The sequence below is a fragment of the Lichenostomus cassidix genome, chromosome 5 (genome assembly GCF_008360975.1).
Source record: "Lichenostomus cassidix isolate B80296 chromosome 5, HeHo_3.0, whole genome shotgun sequence".
In the NCBI taxonomy this organism is placed as follows: domain Eukaryota; kingdom Metazoa; phylum Chordata; class Aves; order Passeriformes; family Meliphagidae; genus Lichenostomus; species Lichenostomus cassidix.
Window position 1 is genome coordinate 10,441,563 of NC_139486.1, and position 19,530 is coordinate 10,461,092.

General features: G+C 37.6%; 1 protein-coding gene across 4 annotated transcripts in view; it reads right to left on the reverse strand.

The window, feature by feature from the left end:
* TECPR2 (tectonin beta-propeller repeat containing 2) overlaps positions 1-19,530 on the reverse strand; it is a 42,432-nt gene that overhangs the window by 21,662 nt on the left and 1,240 nt on the right. For 3 of the 4 annotated variants that reach the window (XM_085061326.1, XM_085061329.1, XM_085061328.1), the window contains exons 2-14: positions 18,879-19,027; positions 15,544-15,828; positions 15,301-15,429; positions 14,761-14,892; positions 13,662-13,819; positions 12,201-12,513; positions 11,274-11,406; positions 9,519-9,950; positions 7,928-8,913; positions 6,357-6,540; positions 4,429-4,602; positions 2,103-2,283; positions 464-605 (exon numbers count right to left, since the gene is read on the reverse strand). In XM_085061326.1, coding sequence (XP_084917452.1) covers positions 464-605; positions 2,103-2,283; positions 4,429-4,602; positions 6,357-6,540; positions 7,928-8,913; positions 9,519-9,950; positions 11,274-11,406; positions 12,201-12,513; positions 13,662-13,819; positions 14,761-14,892; positions 15,301-15,429; positions 15,544-15,777 — 3,198 coding nt within the window. In that variant the 5' untranslated portion in view covers positions 15,778-15,828; positions 18,879-19,027. The remainder of the gene's footprint in view (positions 1-463; positions 606-2,102; positions 2,284-4,428; positions 4,603-6,356; positions 6,541-7,927; positions 8,914-9,518; positions 9,951-11,273; positions 11,407-12,200; positions 12,514-13,661; positions 13,820-14,760; positions 14,893-15,300; positions 15,430-15,543; positions 15,829-18,878; positions 19,028-19,530) is intronic. The other variant, XM_085061327.1, reaches the window with a different exon arrangement.

Genomic DNA, 19,530 nt, shown 5'->3' on the forward strand with positions numbered 1-19,530 from the left:
GTGGCTGAAGCAAGCAGCTCCACGTGGCTCAAAGAAACCTCAACCAAATGGAAAAATGCAAAACACATTCTTTTGCACAGTGACTTATTATTTATTTTATCTAGCTAAGGAAAATGATGGGCACTGGCAGGCAAGAGAAGAGACTGTATTCAGCAGCCAAACTTAATGCTCTGCCTCAACAGCACATCCTATGACCTGGCAGAGCATTTCTTGTGTTCTTTAATGCTTCTGCAATGCTGCTCTGGATGACCATAGATGACCATGAGTTTTCCTCCTCTCTTTATAGCAGACACAAAAACGGATTTCAGCCATAGCCACACTGAAGTTTTAACATACTGAATAAAGAGTGCTATAAAATATCAAGCAATTAATTGATTTTTTCTTAGAATCTTGTGCGAAGACAACACAAATAACAAACCCAAGGTAAAATACTAAACTGAAAGCAAAATTAAAAAATGCCTACTTGCCACCAATGGTTATCATCTCCTTGTGGTTTCTTTGAAACTATACCAGTTCTGAACCAGAGATTGCCATGGATATCCAAAGCCCATAATGTCTGCTGATCTCCAAGGGTTATGCAGACTGGTTCCAAAGCTTGCATTTCACTGGAAATGCAAACAAGCAGAAACATTAAAAACCTTACTTCAAATTTCTGTTGATGGTATTTTAAGGAAACTATTACAATGCTAATAGTTTAACACAGTTGAACTCAGTGGGCCCAAGCTAAAAAAGGCATTTGATAACAAAATTTTCAGTTATTCAGTACTTTGTATTTTACTAGTTTGTGTAAGTAAAAAAGATTCAACAACAAAAACCCATAAGTCCTTCAAGGATCACTCAAGATTTGAAAGTTGGATACATAACAATAAAATGAAATAGGCCCTGTTTCATTCAGTAAATAAGCAATCAAGAGATGTGTTCTTTACGTTTTTGATAATAGTGCTTCATAAATGTATCTCCTCCAACTTCCTTGACCTGTTCTGAGAACAATACCTGCAGTTCAAGGACCACAAATAGAAAACTCAACTCAACTATGTGACAAAGATAAATGCCAGATTCAGGACTGTAAGTTTCCTGCATAAGTAAATGATTTTCGAGCTCAGAAAGTCAACAGGGTCAGGCGATCATATCAGACACTGAGAAGGTAGCAAACAATGCTAGCTCTTTCAGATAACCTTTCTTCACAATTTAAGAACAAACAGTGACTGCTTTCTGCAATTTTAACACAAAGCCCAAGAACATGAAATGTACATAAGGTGTAGGTCAAGCAGGTATTTTCATTAAACAAACTAATTAAAGCACATGCAAATTTCACATTTGAACAAAGACACTGTAGTTTCTTAGACTATTCAAGAGCCAAATACCAGGCTGGGAGGTAGCACAAGTTAAGGTTTCACAATAGGATATTCAGTAGATAAAATCACCAGACAACAAGAACTTGAATTTCTTCCTAAATTTGCTTCAGGCTGATGTCACAAGAGACACTATATTCTACATTCTCAAAGCCAGCAGTAGAGCCTCAGTGCTTTTAACTTTATCATAAATGAACTACCGTGAGCATAGGATCAACTACAAAGCTAAATACCAACTACACAAAATATTTATAAAAATCTGTGGCTGGGGAGTACAAAAGTGTTATCCAGCTGCATGGATGACCAAGAAAATGCTGAGATTTAATCTAGGGGAAAAAACCAAAAAAAAAAAAAACCACTCAAAAAAACTGGAGAGCTCATTAAAACCATTATGGCACAGAGTAAAGAAGCAATATTTAATAAAAAAAGTCATGTTGACAGATATTATTAAGATCTTTTAAAAATTGTTCTCACTCTTTTAAACACTTTTCTCTTCATGACAATTCCTTTCATTTCATAGCAGTCATTTACCTGACAGAAAAACAGCAGTTATTCTGAATATGTCTGGACAAAGACTAAAGGAAGGAAGGATAGACAGACAGGTAAAGAGATGGATTGGATAGACGGATACACACACACAGAGGTATTTGTACACACGAGTTCAGGTAATACTTTTTCAAACATCAAGGAATTCCAGCACAGTTTTTTGTGTCATTTTGGTTACACCCAGTGTCCCACCAGAGGTATTACCTGACAATATCACTCTTCCACTGCTCTCCCTCGGGACAGAAGCTGCGCACTCCCTCGCGGTACAGCAGAGCCCGCTGCTCGCTCAGAGCCCACACCACATTATTTCTGGATGTGACCTGTGACAGTGGATAAGGGCAGTCAACCTTTACTGCTCGGGCACAAGGACGATCCACACTCAGGCCTAGAAATCAGAAAATGAGGATTGCTTTACAAATTTCAGCTTTTTGCAACAAAAAGGAAAGAGATAAAGCAATTCAATGAAAGAAAATGCAGAGGGGAATATCCTTGACATGCTAACGCTTGCCATTTGATAACGATTTCCTTGAGTGACTGTTGTTTTTATAAACTATTAATAATTTCCTCTAATATAGCTGAGTTTACGTTTTAAAAAATAAGACACTGTACATCCTTCAACATCCTGCAGAGTGCACATCCAGTCCTGTCATTTCTGTTCCTTTTCTCCCTCTAGTGTCAGCACCTGGAATCTCCATTTATAAAACCTCTATTAGACCTGACAGAAACATCAAAGAAAAAGCCAGTAATGGAAGAACTTTTGCCTAAAATATACCAGGGCGAGAAGCAACCTGATCTGAATAGTGACAGCAGAGCAATTACAAAAGACCACACCACAGTGTGTAATACTGAAAGGAGCAGAGAGGTTCTGGTAGATTTACACGCAGTTTGCACACATTTCTACATCTCATCTACAGGAAAATGTATTCTTTACAATTACACTGAAGCTTGATTTACAAACACTGTATGTGAAACAACTCAGGAGACACAGTTTTTGTTTAATCTTCTCATGCTGCCACTATGAACAAACTCATCCGTATGGTATTTTAGGCTAACAAGAACACTCAATTCTAAACCTCTGAGCATGCACTTTTGTTATAAATGTTACACAACACAGTGAAAGGAATGAAAAGATCCTGGAGAAACAATTTTCACTACTTGCCTCACATCAGGAAGACAGATATACTGAGTATTTTTTGCATCAAAAGACAAATTTGGAAGCCTAAGAACAGCAGAATGTAAGCTGATGCAATCAAACCATTCTCTCAAAGGGAAGAAAAATATTGATTCAAAACTCCACAAGGCCCTGTATGATTAGCATCCAAAATTCACTCTCCATCACCACTGTCCATGCCTGTTGGCAATATGCATGTGACCATGGTCAGGCCACTTGATTTCTCTGGAACTACTACACTTAACTGAAAGAAAATAATTTGAATAGAGTATCTTTGAAACAGTGATGTGTACTTAAAACAGTTTTCTCAATCACAAAGAATTTTTGTATTATGCTACAGTAACTAAACCTAAAAGAAAAATTACAAGAGTGCCAAAATTAAATGAAAGGTAACTAAGAGGCCTGATAGCCACTCAGAGATGCTGTCCTGTTTCAGTAAGTCTTATTACAGTTTCACCTTAACCCAGTTCTTCTCTTCATTCACCAGTAATTCCTTTATCATGTTGTTGGTAATTTTTCCTTAGCAACTCAGCTCTCTGTGCAAGCCTCACATGCCCAAGAGTCCTTGATACTTTCCTCCCTTAACTCTAGAACTAGTATTGCCATCTTTTATCCTAGCTCCTTGCATTTAGCCTGAATGCTGTTTGCATAACACCTTCCAAATATATCCTCTCCTGTTCACTGAAGCACTTAAAACTAAGGCCATGACTTCAAAGTTGACATTGCACTATCCCTTTTTCCCATTTGTGCACCATTCACATCCAATAAGACAGCAGCTGCACAGATTCCTGCTGCACAGCCCTTTTCATTCCTCCACGGCTTTGCTTTCTCTGCCACATAAAATACATACCATTTCCCTATACTTCCAAAGCACTTCATGATCTTCTGTCTCAAAATACCTTCCTTTCATTATCAAGTGGTAGCTCATACCTTCAAGAGATCTGTGCTTTTCAAAACACAAAGCTGCTACTTTCCCCTACCCTGCCCACTTTTGTTATAAAGTGTGTTTGTATGTTTCAGGGCACCATACCACTTTCAAAGCAAGGATATTATTTTGGTATTTTCTACAATCCCTTTCCATTTGTCTCCATCCATCTCATATCCCCCCATGGCATAAATTCTCTGTACTGCAGGTACTCCACTTGGCACACACAAAACAAATAGCCACAAACTGGCTTTTCCACTTTCCTAATCACACAAAATCTCACAACTGTTTCCAAGTGTTTCTCAAGATAAAAAGATGTCCCTATGTCCTGGCCATGGATAAAAGTTTATAGCAAATTGTGATCATTCTATAGACTTGAAATCTAATAATCTCAGCCCAGAAAAATTCAAAGAGACTGCAAGCAATTCAGGTACCTGTTTGCAGATACAGATCTCCATTTGTTCTGATAATCCAGGCGGTGTCATCACTTAGAGCTACAAATACAGCCTGGGGTAAAGCCTCATACCAGTGCCGTTTCCCTTTTATAGTTACTTTTCCACAAGCAAAAGCTTTGTTAGTCTTCTGTTCAATCTTCCACAGAAGAGCCCCTGTATCAGAAGTAAACAAAAGAACATGACAGCACTCAGCAATTACTGCAACAGTCATAGGTGATGTGTCCTACCTACATCTGAACTAATAGGAGGGAGAAAGCAAACCAGTAGCATTAAACAAAAATGCAAGTTTAAGAAATACTTACAATTTTTCTTCTAAAAGCAAGACCAGAACAGTAACTGACTTCTAAAATATAGCTTAAAAAAAGAAAACCAAATGGAACTCCAAATTTAACTGCTGGCTTGTACCAGAACACTACATTGTCATATTAACTTCCTTTGAATGATTCCACAAAGTTGCATTTAATTGCATTTTGACATTTTGCGTTTAACATGCTCCTGCATTAATACATCCATGGCAAACTGTGGATGCTAGAAACTTCCACAGATTCAGTGAAAAGCTGGGTGAATTCCTGAAACTGAAGGATAAGAAATGCAGAGGAACAACCTTTTGCCCACAAAATCTGAGGCACCAACAACTGCAGCCTGAAACTACCAAGGGCAAACATGACACATGCCTATTCCTTTCACTCTTCTGCTGACCACTCTTAAGGGTAAGATACTGAGCTGGATGAACCCCACTCTCATCTGCTATTCTGAAATTGTTTTGGCTATAGCAAAGCTCAGCTACAGATCAAATCAGAAATTCTTTCTTCTTAAAACAGAGAGCAAGTCTTCCCCTACAGAGAGAAGGGAAGATTGACATGTGCTTTTAGAGATGACAAGGAAGAGAAGTTATGGCAAGGCAGGAGACAAAGAAATTAAAATGCCTAAGAAATTTTGTGTTTTCACTCCAATCCTGGAACAATCCAGAAGGCAGAAAGTGACACAAGTTTATAACCAAAACCTGCTTGTTTTTAATCCAACATAATCCTCATTCACAACCATCCAGAACAAATTCATATGCAAACGTACTAAAACTGCAAAGCTTTTTCTTCAGTATTTAAAAAGAAATCAAATCAAGCAACCCACGCATACACAAAGCCAATTCTACATTTACAAGGAAAAGAACTTTAAAATTATGAATCACAGAATGGTTTGGATGGGAAGGGATCTTAAAGATCAGCTAGTTCCAACCTCCTGCCATGGGCAGGGACGCCTCCCACTTGACCAGACTGCTGAGGGCCTCATCCAGCCTGGCCTTGAACAGTGCCAGGGATGGGGCAGCCACAGTTTCTCTGGGCAACCTCTTCCAGCACCTCACCACCCTCACAGCCAAGACTTTCTGTAGCTCTGTAACAAAAATCAAGGTTTTGTACAGACAAGGAGCTCTTCTATGCCTACCACTGAATTGCTCCTTCTGAAGCTCACTTTTATCAGGCAAATGCATGCTGAAAACCTTCCAAAATGCAATGTCAACCTGGTAGAAAGACAATCACTTAAACTGGAACATGGGATGCAGAGGTAGTGAAGATGCAGTCATGTAATTGTGACTATTTAAGAACAAACAAACAAAAAGAAACCCAAACCAACAGACTACTTTTAAATGAAAAAAACCCTAAACAACCAAGTTTCTGGAAGTAATTAATTTAAAAAAACAAACAATAAACTGCCTACATGGAAACTATATATGCACTCAACTGTATCTGTAACCTCATAAAAATGACAAGTTTCACCTAATTAAATAATAACTGATATTAAAAAAAAAATCAACCAAAAAACAAACAACCAAAAAACAAAAACAATGAAAATGCCCAAGTCTATCCAAGTTTTGTATTTACAAGGTGACAGTGCAGCAGAAGCCAACCCACCTGAGGGAGAAACTGCCACTTGCTGGACTCCATCCTCAAACTTCTGCCAGCGCAGCCCGGCTGCAGGAAGGGCACTGCAGTACAGGCTGCCTCGGTAGTCCAGGCACCAAATGTACTTTTCTGAGACAACCAAGCTCAGGATGCCATAACCAGGGCCAGAGTATCCCATCCAGCTCTCTGCAAACTAAAAACTGTAGAGTCAGAACAGTGTCAGGTGTCTTCAAACTGCGTAAGAAAATGGGTATATAAGAACAGCAGCTCACATGTTCTCATTTTAAAAAAGCTAAACTTAAGTACTTTAATCGGTGAATAAATTTGCCTTGTGTAAAATAAAACTGCATCTGTCACTGTTCTCTAAGGCTGTATGTAGTGCACAATGAGACTGCCAGAACAACAGATTAAGCAAAAAAAATAAACTCCTCCACCCCGCCATTCACCTCCAAAAAAGGAATACATCCAAATGTACAGTCTGCCTGTAGTCCAGGAAATTATTCATTGTCTAGGAAATGATGAGCAAAGGGAACAAGACAGCTGGAGGGCAGAGACAGCTAAATATCCAACTCTGGTACCCTCTGTGTGGTACAGGAGCCATGTCTTGCAGGAATCTGGTTTACAACCTGCTATCTTAAACTTTGACTGCTTGCATGAGGTGAACTCAAGCACTGCATACATTACCAGTGGAATTTTCTGAACATGACAGAGTGTCAGAATACCATAACCTGAAACTAAAAGTCTTCTGCACTTGGGGCTGCAGTTGTTACTAGACAGGACACCATCAACTTACAACTCAATCTTCATGAATGAATATTTAGTTGATCTCAATACAAGGCTGTTACAGATCTAAAAGAAATAAAATCCTCAGCCTACTGGAACTGCACTTCCTTCTTAAGACTTCTGCTAAAAGTCCCTGTGATTCTGACAATTTTGCAGGTTTTACAATAACTTTAGTACTTTTCTTCTATAGTCTGTATGAGGATTACTGTTTCTGGAAATGTTTACCCACAAAATAATGATGACAGAAAGGCGGATAACACAGAAAGGAAACTGTCAACATTTTAAACAATACTTACTACTGATAGCTAGGGGGCAAAAACTAATTCCTATTCTGAGTATTTACAGGTAAAATAATCCTTAAGCAGAAGCCTGCCATGTGAGATAATCAGCATTAATTCTCCATGAAGTCAGCTGAACTTGGGAACAGCATCACACAGAATTTGTACTACTGGAGATCCAAACAAGGAGCAGCCTTTGAGCGCGACTGGGTTTTACTGTTCACTCTTTAATGGATGGGTTTCTAACAGCACTTTTGTTGAGCTGGGAATAATACAGCCAGAACAGCTTCTTTGCATTGCAAGCACATATCACCCATTCTGAACTTAGATACATCACATTTTGTAAGAGTTAAAACACATACTGTTGTTTGGCTTTATATTTTACTTGTGTACTTGAATCAAGTAAAAAGAAAAATGCTCTCTGAAAGATGTAAAGCACAGTAATTGCAGCAATGTTTATTTTGAAAAGCTGTTTCTCTTTAAGCTTAAAGCTACTTTAATTAAACTGAAAAGAAATACCTGATCAGATTTTAACAGCACCATTTCATCTAGGCTCATCTTGGCTACATCCTGTGCACCAGGCACAGCACCAACTTCAGGCATGCTGGTTTCTGAGGATGAATACGGCAATCCATGTCCATAAATATCCTCTTCATCACTTGAGGCAGATTTTTCATGAGTGTCTGTTACCCTTTCAGCAGTGCTAGTACTGCATTTAGCTTTGATTGCACTTTCAAAATTCCACCCAGAAATGGAACAGCTATCTGAATGAACACTGTCAGACATGTCAAACTGGAGTGCAGAAGGGTCTGATAGAGCACTGTGGATTAGAGAGAGCTGCTGTTGGTCTTCCCTACCAGTTTCATCACTTTCCTTTGGTGTTAGGGATGTCTGGACACCAATCATACTGTCACATTCCAAAAACGTTTGGTCTGTAAGGTCTGGATCTTCAAAAGGTTTTTCAGTCTCCTGCAGCTTCATTTTATCTAAGTCTTCATCTATTTTACACAATGTAGGAAAATCCTGCTCCTCCTCCTCTTGGCTTAGCTTTGCAGGACAGCATTCATTACTTGCAGAAACCACCCCACCATTACATTCACCATCAACACTGCTTGTCAAGTCTTCTGTGAGCATCAGAGGTGATGCAGATGTCAAAATATCTACAACAGCTGAAGTACCCATGCCACTGTCACTGTTTGGAAGTTTCTGAAAATCAACCACATCTCCATTTTCTTCATTAATTAGTACAGTTGCTGACTCAGGAGACTGTAGGACACTGAAAGTTTCTGAACCATTATCTTCCTGCAAGATCGTATGGGACTCCATACTGAACATGCTTTCCTGATCTGGAGATCCAGTACTCAAATGGTCAATGCTGCCACTCATTATGCTGGAAGTCATGGAGAAGGAGTCTGCATTCAAGGAATGTGGACTGTCACCAGAAAGCTGACGCTCATAAATTGGTGTGCCTTCCAGAGAGCTGTGGTTTTTCCTTGTCCCACTCTCTGTTATCACACACACAAAAAAAAGGGAGAAAATAATATTAATACAATCGATTAAATTCCAGTGTAAAGTAAGAAATCAAAATATTTTTAGAACTGAAGGAAGGACAAAGCTAAATCTAAATTTTAACCATACTGTTTATTTTAACTTTAACACTAAATGATACATATAAAGCCAAAAAAAGTCTTAATATAGTAAACCAAATTATCAAGTATGCACACTATTTTATCAAACTAAAAAGTATGGCTAAGAATGACTCTGCCAAATATTCTCAGTTGGATTAACAGGTATTACACAATTCCAACATAAAACTGGACCATAGTCCACTGTATGCTCCTATTAACAAATACATTAGAACTCAAAGCATGTTTTCATGCTTAAAGCAAAACAAAGTTGAAAGAAAAAAACCAAACAAATCTAAAAAGACTTCCATCAATTTGTCACTTTTGAAGGAGATTTTCATCTTAAACAGAAATGGCCCACCATGACCCCTCAATCATTTCAGAATCATGACAACACAATTTAAATGAAGCCTGCTAAACACAGACTCTTTCATGTCACATGCTCTAACAATGAGCAGCAGCAGGGAATGTTCTGCAAGACCTACCCTGTTTCTTCTTTTTTTTCTTTTTCACCTTAATTGGCTTTACAATGAGTTCTTGATCAAAATCTTCAGAGCTGATGGTGCTGAACCGTTGTGAAGAAAGTTGACCTTCTCTCTGAGCTTCTGAAAGTTGGTCTGCACACATCATAAAGCTCGAGCCACTGTCCACAGAGTTCACAGAGCTGCTCCTGCTTCGTGATTCACTCACCACAGAGCAGCCCCTTTTTCTGGTTTCATTGCTCAAGTCTCCCACTCTATCAAAACTTTTCTCTGATAGCACTGGAGTTTCCAGATCATCTTTCACTGAAGAGTAAGTGCCATTTTTGTCACCAGTAACTGAAGGGGAAGTAACCATTTTTTTTTCTGTTTCCACTGAAGGGCTGGATGATATAGATGAAACTACTGATGATGGGGTCAGCAATTTAGGACTTGTATCTGTTAAAGGATTCGACAATTTTGAATTCACATCTTACACTGTCCAGAAGAAAAATAAAAGTATAAATACTAGCTCAAGTATAAATACTAGCACCAAGTGAGTAGGAGCATAGCTCTTGGAGAATATGGAAAGAATCTTTATACACAAGAAAAATAATTCTCAATTCATAACATTAAAAAATATATAGTTGCATACACACACATAATGTAAACTTCCTGCAAATTAATCTACATGAAGGCACTTCCCCCAAACCCTGTATCAAGTTTCTATTAACAAAATTCTGAATTTATGTTTATGTATAAGGAACAGTACAGGCCTGCAGCTTGGAAGACCCAACTGTATCACACACTGAAGTGCCATCCTACATCTTTAACTTTTTCATTCAAACATTCAGTAGTTTGAAAATAAAAATAAAGGAAAATTACCAGATAAATCACTGTGGTGATCAGAAGAAAATACACTTCTAAAGGCTCCTTTCAAACGACACTTGAAAGTTGAGATTAAAATAATAAACAGCCTCTAGAAGTTTATGAGTAAAGAAATGCCTAAACGACTAAAGCTACCATCAATATGGAATGCCAAGAAAGTTAAGTTCTCCAGCATTCAATGAGACTTCATAGCATATTTACAAGCATTTTGCTAATACAAAGCTAAGATGGAGGACTTAAGTCTTAAAATTAGTACTCCCTTTTGGAGAGCTCTGGCAACATAAATGTTGAACTCAGATGGCAACAAGTAATAAACTGTCAAATTATTTTTGGGATTTTAGTGAGCATTCTTCGTGTTTATTTGCCAATTCCTTCTTTTTTATTGCTAGGAAGGCTGAGATTTCCCCTGGAATGTGGCTGGTGACAGGTGGCACAGAATCAACATATTCACCTACTGAGCCTGATCCTAAAGGGATAACCATGATCAGGAATCCAGACTGCTTCAGCATCATGGTTCAGAATGAGCTCTCAAATGCACAGATTAGAGATGCCACGTTAGGTTAACGCTGATCCCCTCTCAAAAAAGGCAACCATATTTAATTTCTTGATGCCCCCATTCTCACTGCAGCCAAAAGAGAAGCTCAGATAAGCAGATAAACCAGACCTCTAAATAGAACCTGTCAAAACAGATGAGTACCTCTACAGGACCTGGCAGGTTTTTGCAATAATCTGAAAGGTTTTGTGTGTGGTTTGGTTTGTTTCAGGTTTGTTGGATTTGGGGGGGTTTTTATATTAAAAAAGTACAATGGGCACCATGTTCCATCAGGTACATACTAATTTATACATACAAAACGCAGTAATTTCTACATATTAAGCTTTCTAATCTATACAAACCTATTGATGACAGTCCTTCAGGTCTATTTGAAATTCTTATTATGTCTCTATCTCCCTTTAAGAGAAAAATCTCGTTGTTGGTACAGGACACAGACACAATATCACCGTATCCTTCCAAGCCACCAATCAAAGCCTAGAAAGAGTCAACAGAGAAAGAAATAATTGGCATCAGATTAACACACAGTTTGCACAACATGCTACTCTTAACAAAAGTGTTCACTGGATTTTAATCAACATAAACAGTTACAGGAAAAATATTTTTATCTTATTTAAAAAAAAAAAAACCAGAAAAAACCCTTTAATCATGATGCAGCTCCATTTTTATACTAATTTAAATTCCACAGATCTATTCTTTGTCCGACTAAAAGCAACTAAATATAACAACTTAAGCAGTACATAATTTGGTGGCAGAAGAGTGCCACAATACAAATATTTAATATCATTTAGACAAAAATAGACTAGCTTGCATCAACTTTCATATGCAATTTTAGGATGACAAAATAGCTTAACACTTCACTGTATACCAAACATAAGGTAATACTTCCTTTTTTCCTCAGATACCAACAGTAGCAGAAAGGAAAGCATAAATAGCTCCAGGTACATTTTATAGGCCTAATATATCTTTATGCATTAATTTCTAGATATTTTTCTACATGCTTCACTAAGCATCAGAATTTATTATGATGTTAACACCTCAATTGAAAGCATTAAATACATGTAATTTTCATATATAACATACTGAGCTAGTTGGTGAGTATATCATTGCAATGCCAGCTTGAGAAGGGAGACAATAAATATTCTTCTTTGTTCATTTTAAATACGAATTTAAATCATAGACATATAATGGATAACCAAAACAGAGTCTCATGGCATTGCATGCACAAAAACATGGAAGAAATAAAATATGCAGCCACAAGATTTATCTACCTGGTTCACAGTGTCTAGTAAATAGATGCTGTATTCATTCCAGGTCAGCACCCATCCTTCTTGGAAAAAACACGAAACAAGTCCAAGGTGTTTCTCTGGAGAGCTGTAACTTCCTCTGTCAGGTGGTTCCAAACGAGGATACAGTTCAAAAGTTTTTATTCCTCCAGCAAATACATCTTTCAAAATGAATGTGGCCTGAACAGTCCCATGAACATCAGACTTCCACAGACGAAGCCCAGGTCGGGCAGCAAATAGTGTCAGGTCACTCTGTTTACACAGGCCAGGTATAAAACATGCTCCAAATTTGCCAGAACTGAAATGTAAAAGAATTTATTTTAAAAGCTATATACTCTACTTAGAAATCATTTTTAATACTAATGGCACAGATTTACAACCACAAATTGTCAAAAGTCTTTGATAAAAATATTCAGTCAAATGTTTGAAATACAGATTTAGTTACAGTAAGACAAGAGCAGTAATTCTAAATAACAAGTTTCCCGTCAGCTTTGGATGTCAGACACTACATCAATTAAGCAAATTAAATGACTCTTCCTAATAAGCTTCATAGCCTTAATGCCTCTCTGTCCATCTCAGGAAGATCCTACTATTCACTCATCCTTCTCCCAGAATTAATAGAAAACAAGCAAGACACTACAAACTAATGCTACATATTAGTATATGAACTGACATATACTAATATGTCAGAGAAACCGACAACCTCTACTTGCAAAAAGCACAGAACAGACCTCATCTGTTAAAACCTTCATTTCTCACACACAGAAACACCCCTACTGTCACAAAAACCCCTTCACATATAAGATAACCCTTGGTATTCCTCTTACTATTCATATCCCTGAAAGACACATCATAAACCCTCTTTCAAGTGTAAATTTCCTCTGCTTAGAGAGAAAGTCAGTCATGCTGTTCTGTGACCTGGTTCCCTCTTCCTTACCCAAGCGGGATTATGTAAGAGAAGATGTCAAAGCCACACAAGAGGTTCCTAGTCTTCAACTCAAATACAAGTGCTTAGTATACATTCTCCCCATTAACTCACTTCAGTGTGTGAGAAAAACTGGGATGCTGACTTGCTTTTTGCATCAAGAATTACATCACCCATTAGACAGACCTGATTACAACGCTTGCTCACTCCACATCACAGTAAACAAAGAAGGACTTCAGAGGAAGTTTGGCAGTGATTTCAGTTTAAACAATGAGAAAAGATTTTAAATATTTTTGCCTAATAGTGCCTTGAAAGTACAATTGTGACACACTTGCAACCACGTACTTTCTAAATAGGTCTAATTTTCATTTCACGTTCAATCACGCATATCTATTGTAACTAGTTTTTTATGAGCAGACTGTTGTGTTGCATTAATTTTACTGCCTAGATCACTGTCTGTAATTCACTTTGAAATGCTAGAATTAAAAGATGAGCCTGCATCAGGATTTTACGAGGGTTACTTTTTTCTGGGCTGTGTTCCAACTTGGTTGACGGATTTCTCTTCTGTGTAAAAAAGCAGAGTCCGCTGTAAAGTAGAGACAAGCAGCACCTTCTGGTTGTAATCCAACTGGACAATCGAAGATGGCTCTTCCAATACAAGGCTGGAGTTGCAAATACCCTTTCAAAGATACACACAATTCACAAGAGTCAAACCCTCCTAAAAATACAAGGTAGTAACTAACACTTCAGAGAAATTTATAAGCCCAAGAGAAAACAAATAAACAAACAAACACTTTTGAATTCCTCTTGCATGAAATTTACTTAATGAATACAAACTTAATTTACGCAGGCAACAGGGGAGTTAGATTGTGCATGACACGTTATGAAATGCAGTTTCTCTTGGAATATTAGCTAATACATTTTTCTTGAAATCAAGAGAAACTTTAGAACACACTTGCTTCCTTCTTCCCCACTGCCAGGTCATACATTGCTGAGACAATCATTACTTTTGGTGATTTCTGTCAAATCAAATTGAGGGACAGTCACAGATAAATCAGGACAGATATTTTTTAAACTTTTCTCCCATATAGAAATTCAAGGTAGCATTAATTTTGTTGACATCTCAGGTCTATACTAACTAACAAGACATGAGAAAAATTCCATTTACTGGTAACACGCTAATCAGCCAGCAGCACCCAAACGTTCTTTTCATTCTACACTCCAGACAGAGTGTAGAATGAAACAATTCTGGGAGAACTATTTCATCAACAGATCCACATCATTCAAAAGTAGCCCTTCCAAACAACAGAGAAAGTACTGGCTGAAAGCTGAAGAAAGGTTTGATACTTATTTCAGACAGGAACATGAAAAATGAGAAGGATCACTAGATTTTTAAAAATTCATTAGTTTTCAAAAAAAGGTAAGGCAGTTGTGAAGGACATCCAGTGGTTGCCTTGCTGGGTGTGCACACACTTGGCCAAGTGTATAACACACCAATAAAGCCATCCAACCACACACGTAACACCAAGCAATTAACTGCTAAATATTTAAACACACTGTTTAAAAGCATTGTTTCAGAAAGTGCAAACGTGAATAAAGGTCCCTATAACAAATGCTCACCTGGTCAAGGTCTAGTGCAGAGTAGACAATCTTTCCTTTGTCATCTCCAGAGAATAATTTCATTCCATTGGGACTCCAAGCTAAAGCTGTAATGCTACTTTTGTGGATGCCAGCAACATCAAATCTGCGAAGCTGTGAGTAACAAAGCATTACAAGAATGAGCTGAAGAGAAAATGGATCCACAAAGCCTGTTCAGTGACTCCTGACTGGAGATCAAGTAAAAAAGTGGTAATAAACTAAAGTTTATTTAGCACAAAAATCCCTAAACAATCCAAACCCCCCCCCACCAAAGAGATCAGCCAATTATTACACACGAGAAATCTCTCTGAAGCATATTTGGTTGAACGCATCTTTTGTAATGCAAAGCATGCTTTAATATTATTGTTTTTATAAGCTTAGCATATGAAGTCTAAACCATATTCACAGCTATGTCATCAGCAAGACTGACTGGGTTTCACTCTTACAAAGAGCCATGATAACACTCTCCTAGCATTAGCAACACTAAACCTCACAGAAGCTTAGGCAAATGCAAAGATTTACCTGTTTGTTCCTTCCAGGTAATGAAGACACGAGCTGAAAAACTGCGACCCGACCTGAGGCTGTACCAACAGCAACCAGATCATCAAAACAACTCAACAGCTTGACAAAAGTTATGGATTCACACCTCCCCTGTTGAAACAAACCATACAAAGAACTCCAAAGTTAATGAGACACCAACAGGAGAGCTCAATTCTGAGCAACTTGGCTTAATTAGAAGAGAGAACAGTAAAGGTTAGTATTTACCTCAAAATTGTATTTTTTCATCTGGTTTAAATGTCTGCAGTAGAGATAAAGCATTCCAATGCTGCTCCCCACAGCAATGTAGTCTCCATTGGTATCAAGTGCTGTGAGATAAACTACAATAGAACGGAAGCCTTTTTGGATCTTTGTAGGAATAGCATTGAGGAGATAATACAAGGGACAAAATTCCTTAAATATAACCGGTGAAGCCACAGATGCCATAGCAAGGATTTGCATCAGCAATTTTAAGGCTCAAATAAACACGTCTACATGACCACATAAGGAAATCTGAAAGACAAAAGCAAAAGACATGCCATTAACTTGTGTGGAGAGAGTAGAAGGTTAACAGAAAGCCACAGTTTAGCAAATAAAGAAGAAAAAATTCTCAGTTTTTGCTTTGCATAAAGAAAAACCAAGTTAAACTCCAGCAGTGAATGTAACCTATTCTTTGAAGAAGGTTACCAAAAAGTGTATTTCTTAGGTTCAGCTAACATATAAGGATGTATGGTAACCACTAAATATGGGATAACCCCCTTTTCTTGCAGCTGTAAGCCTGTCAAAATTAATTTCAAATGCAGTATTTCTTCTCATCTGCCTAGTGAAAAAACCGTAAGGGCTCTGACACTGAACAATCCATGTGATGATTTCTTCATCTTCCTGCAACCTCTACCCTCAATCCAACCAGTGCCGAGAGCATGGGATATTCACTGTGTCAGACAGGGCTGTAAAACCAAAGCAACAAACTAGCTCCACTCCTTAATGCCCCACAGGCTAAGAAAAAACAAAGCTGAGAATCTAGAGCTACATCTGCTATTCAATCAAATAACAACCAAAAAATTAAAATAACGTGGGAAGAAAGGGAGAAAGTAAAAATGAAAGAACTTCTATTTTGACAGACACAGAAAAATATCCATGTAGCAACTGAATTTAGAAAGATAAGCAGCAAACAGGAAAAAAAGTACCATATGCCCAGGTTTCCTTTCATGGATAAGAAAATAATTTCATGCTTGTGAGCAATACTGTAAATATACTTAAGGGGCAATATCTAAGAATAACAGAAACAAAGAGCCTGTTTCCCTTCTCCAAGAAAAACAATGTAGTCAGAGCTCATCACAGTAATAACATACTGGCATCTTAAAAAAAAGCTAGTATGACCATGAGGAATGTAAAAATATTCAAAAAATTTAATTAAACCCAGTGATTTTTCTCATCACTACAACCTTGACAAGAACATTTTGCAGCAGTAGCTGCTGCTTCTCCTCATGGATGACTTTGAAACATGGAAAAGAACCCTTCAATTCTTGAATTTTATTTTGCTATGAGCAAGTCTGACTTACAGAATAGTACAGAGTGTACCAAAATTACTTGCAGTTTTCCAATATAAGAACTTAGTATTTCTGTAAAGTTTTCTATGGTTGTTTAAGATCTTAACATCAAAGATTTTCTTCAGCTTCAGCAGAGTTAGAACTTTCTTAGAGAAATAAAAAACAGAAATCTGCCAGATGAAGTTAGAAGTGCTTCCAAATGCTCACACTTATTCTGTGAAGTACTCCTACTGCAATTTATGATACGTCCTATTGTGCCTAGTTTTTAATTCTCTGAGGATGGAAAATGGTATTTGTTTGGCAGCTTCATACATTGCTTGCAGTGTGTATCAACTAAATCAGAAAAAAAAATCCGCTCTAGTTTAATATCTCCATGACTGTGAAAAGCTCTGGTGTCTCAGTTTTCCAGCTATTTCACTTATTGTGCAAGAGCATTCAGCACACACACTTTGGGCCCTGTAACACTAGCTGTCAATATACAATTCCACTAAATCCAAAGGGACTGTTTGCATGACACTGCCCATGCAAGTCATAGACAAGACCACAGGAATAAAGATTATTTATTTGGCTTATATTTGATCTGTTACAAAACCTGCCAGTAACTACAATAGCACCAGTTGTTAGATGCTCCTAATTGCGGTTATTTTTACTGCTTGCTAGAGCTTAGAAATTAATTCCACTCTCCTTCAGAGTTTACAACCAGTCCTGACATGTATTTCATGAAATATCATAAAGACTAGCTGATAAACATGTCCAAACTATTTTTGAATGAAGAGTTCCTTTCACAGCTGTTTACTGAGTTAACAGATAACCTCAGTGCACCATGACATCTTCACAATATTTTCACACACCATCTACTTCCTTACCTATATTTTAAGTCTCCTACCCCCTTCCTTCAGCATTTACTACTTTCTATCTACAGTCAACTGAATATAAAAAGAATCCACTGCTAAAGTCTCATTTGCTGTTCTAAACATGCTGTTTTGCCACTTCAGTAATTTTACCACTCAATGGTCTTTTTTTCTTTTCTCTAATAAAACAAAATCCAGTCTTTGTCCTGAGTCTCACATGTACAAATCTTCCTCTGTCTAACCTCAACTACCCCTATCCAGCTACTGCTTCATGATTTTCACATATTTCGGTTTTTAAGTCCCCTTTGTGACTCTTGCAATTTACATCTGTCAGCATCCAAAGCTCTTGTAGCTGGTACCACCTCACACGCCTTTGTTGCCAAAGGACCTTCCAAACCCTCAGAATTCACCCTCTTAGCTTCCATCCCTTATTTTTCCAGCTCAACGAACCCATTAAAAACACAGTAACTGATTACCAACTATGGAAATACACAAAATTGTACTATACACAAAAAGATTTCCTCTTTCCTCTACAATAACCCTATCTGCAACTTGATGCATGTTTTGTAAGTTTTTATTTAATTTAAAAAGAGAGAAAAAAGAAGAGCTTGATAAGGTTTTTCCTTCACACCCACAAAAATATGGGAGGAATTATTTCTTGTCAAATACTAAGTTAAATTTAAAAATTCTGCTGTTAGGTTAGGGCTCTCATTCTTCATAAAATTTATATACATCTCTGATGGCAAAGTAGTCAAAAAATTAATTAAGATATTTTCTCTATAACCAATTCACCCTGTACAATGAAAAAAAGGGAAAAATTTATCAGTGAACTAAAATTTTTGAGATTGTACACAAATTAGTTCCATCTTGAGTGGTTTACAGACTAACAAAACACTTGTACTGCTTGTGTGAAAACATGTAAGTGAAAGCTCAAAACCATACTTTTACTAAAAATGCTACTAATTAAGTAATTTTATCTACACTAACCAAACGTATAATGGACTAGAAAATCTTCCATGTAGCCTGTACGTTCAAAACATGTGCCCAAATGCCACAATTCTCTGCTTTTGCGCCTGAAGCCTTCAGTATCACTCTAATAACAGTTGTGTATCACATGTAGTCTCTAACAGCTTTAGGATTAATTGTTATCTGTTTTTCCTACCTCATTAATCAAAGGCAAACAGTGGACATAATCTATTTTCTCAGGCAGATTTTGGAACTGGATGTGTATGTTCAGTCTGTGTCAGCCCCAGTTATTCTGAAGTACAGCACAGTCATACAGGGCAAATCAGCTTGTGCTAAGCAGCTGTCCTGCAGCAGAGATAAAGTGGAGAAAAACACCACATCAAAAACAATCACCAGAGTCCTTCCTTCTCAACTCTCAGACATCACAGGTTTTTAAATACTGCATTCAAGGCCGTGTTTTGAAAAGCAGGTTGGGTTGTTGTTTTTTTTTTAATTGTATTATTTCTGGTCTCAGAAACAGGAATAAGGCTCAATGCTGTCTAACAGAGGCAACTAAAGTGACAGATAATCCTGTGGTACAGCAGACAGGCAGTGGTTACAGGTTCAGTGCCAGGATATGCCACAGATAGGCTGCAGGAAGCTAAAGCTCTCACTGCATTTCTCTGAGCCCAAGGGTCCTGTTTGTACAAAAGGGACAACAGCTCCATTTTTTTTCTTTTAATCTTTGTCATAAAAACTTACATTTAAGTTCTTCAGGGCACTGACAAACTCCCATATGACCACAGCTAAACACAACAGCCTCTGTTCTCAGCTAGATCCTGCCAACTAAAAAGGAAAGCGGTTTTCTT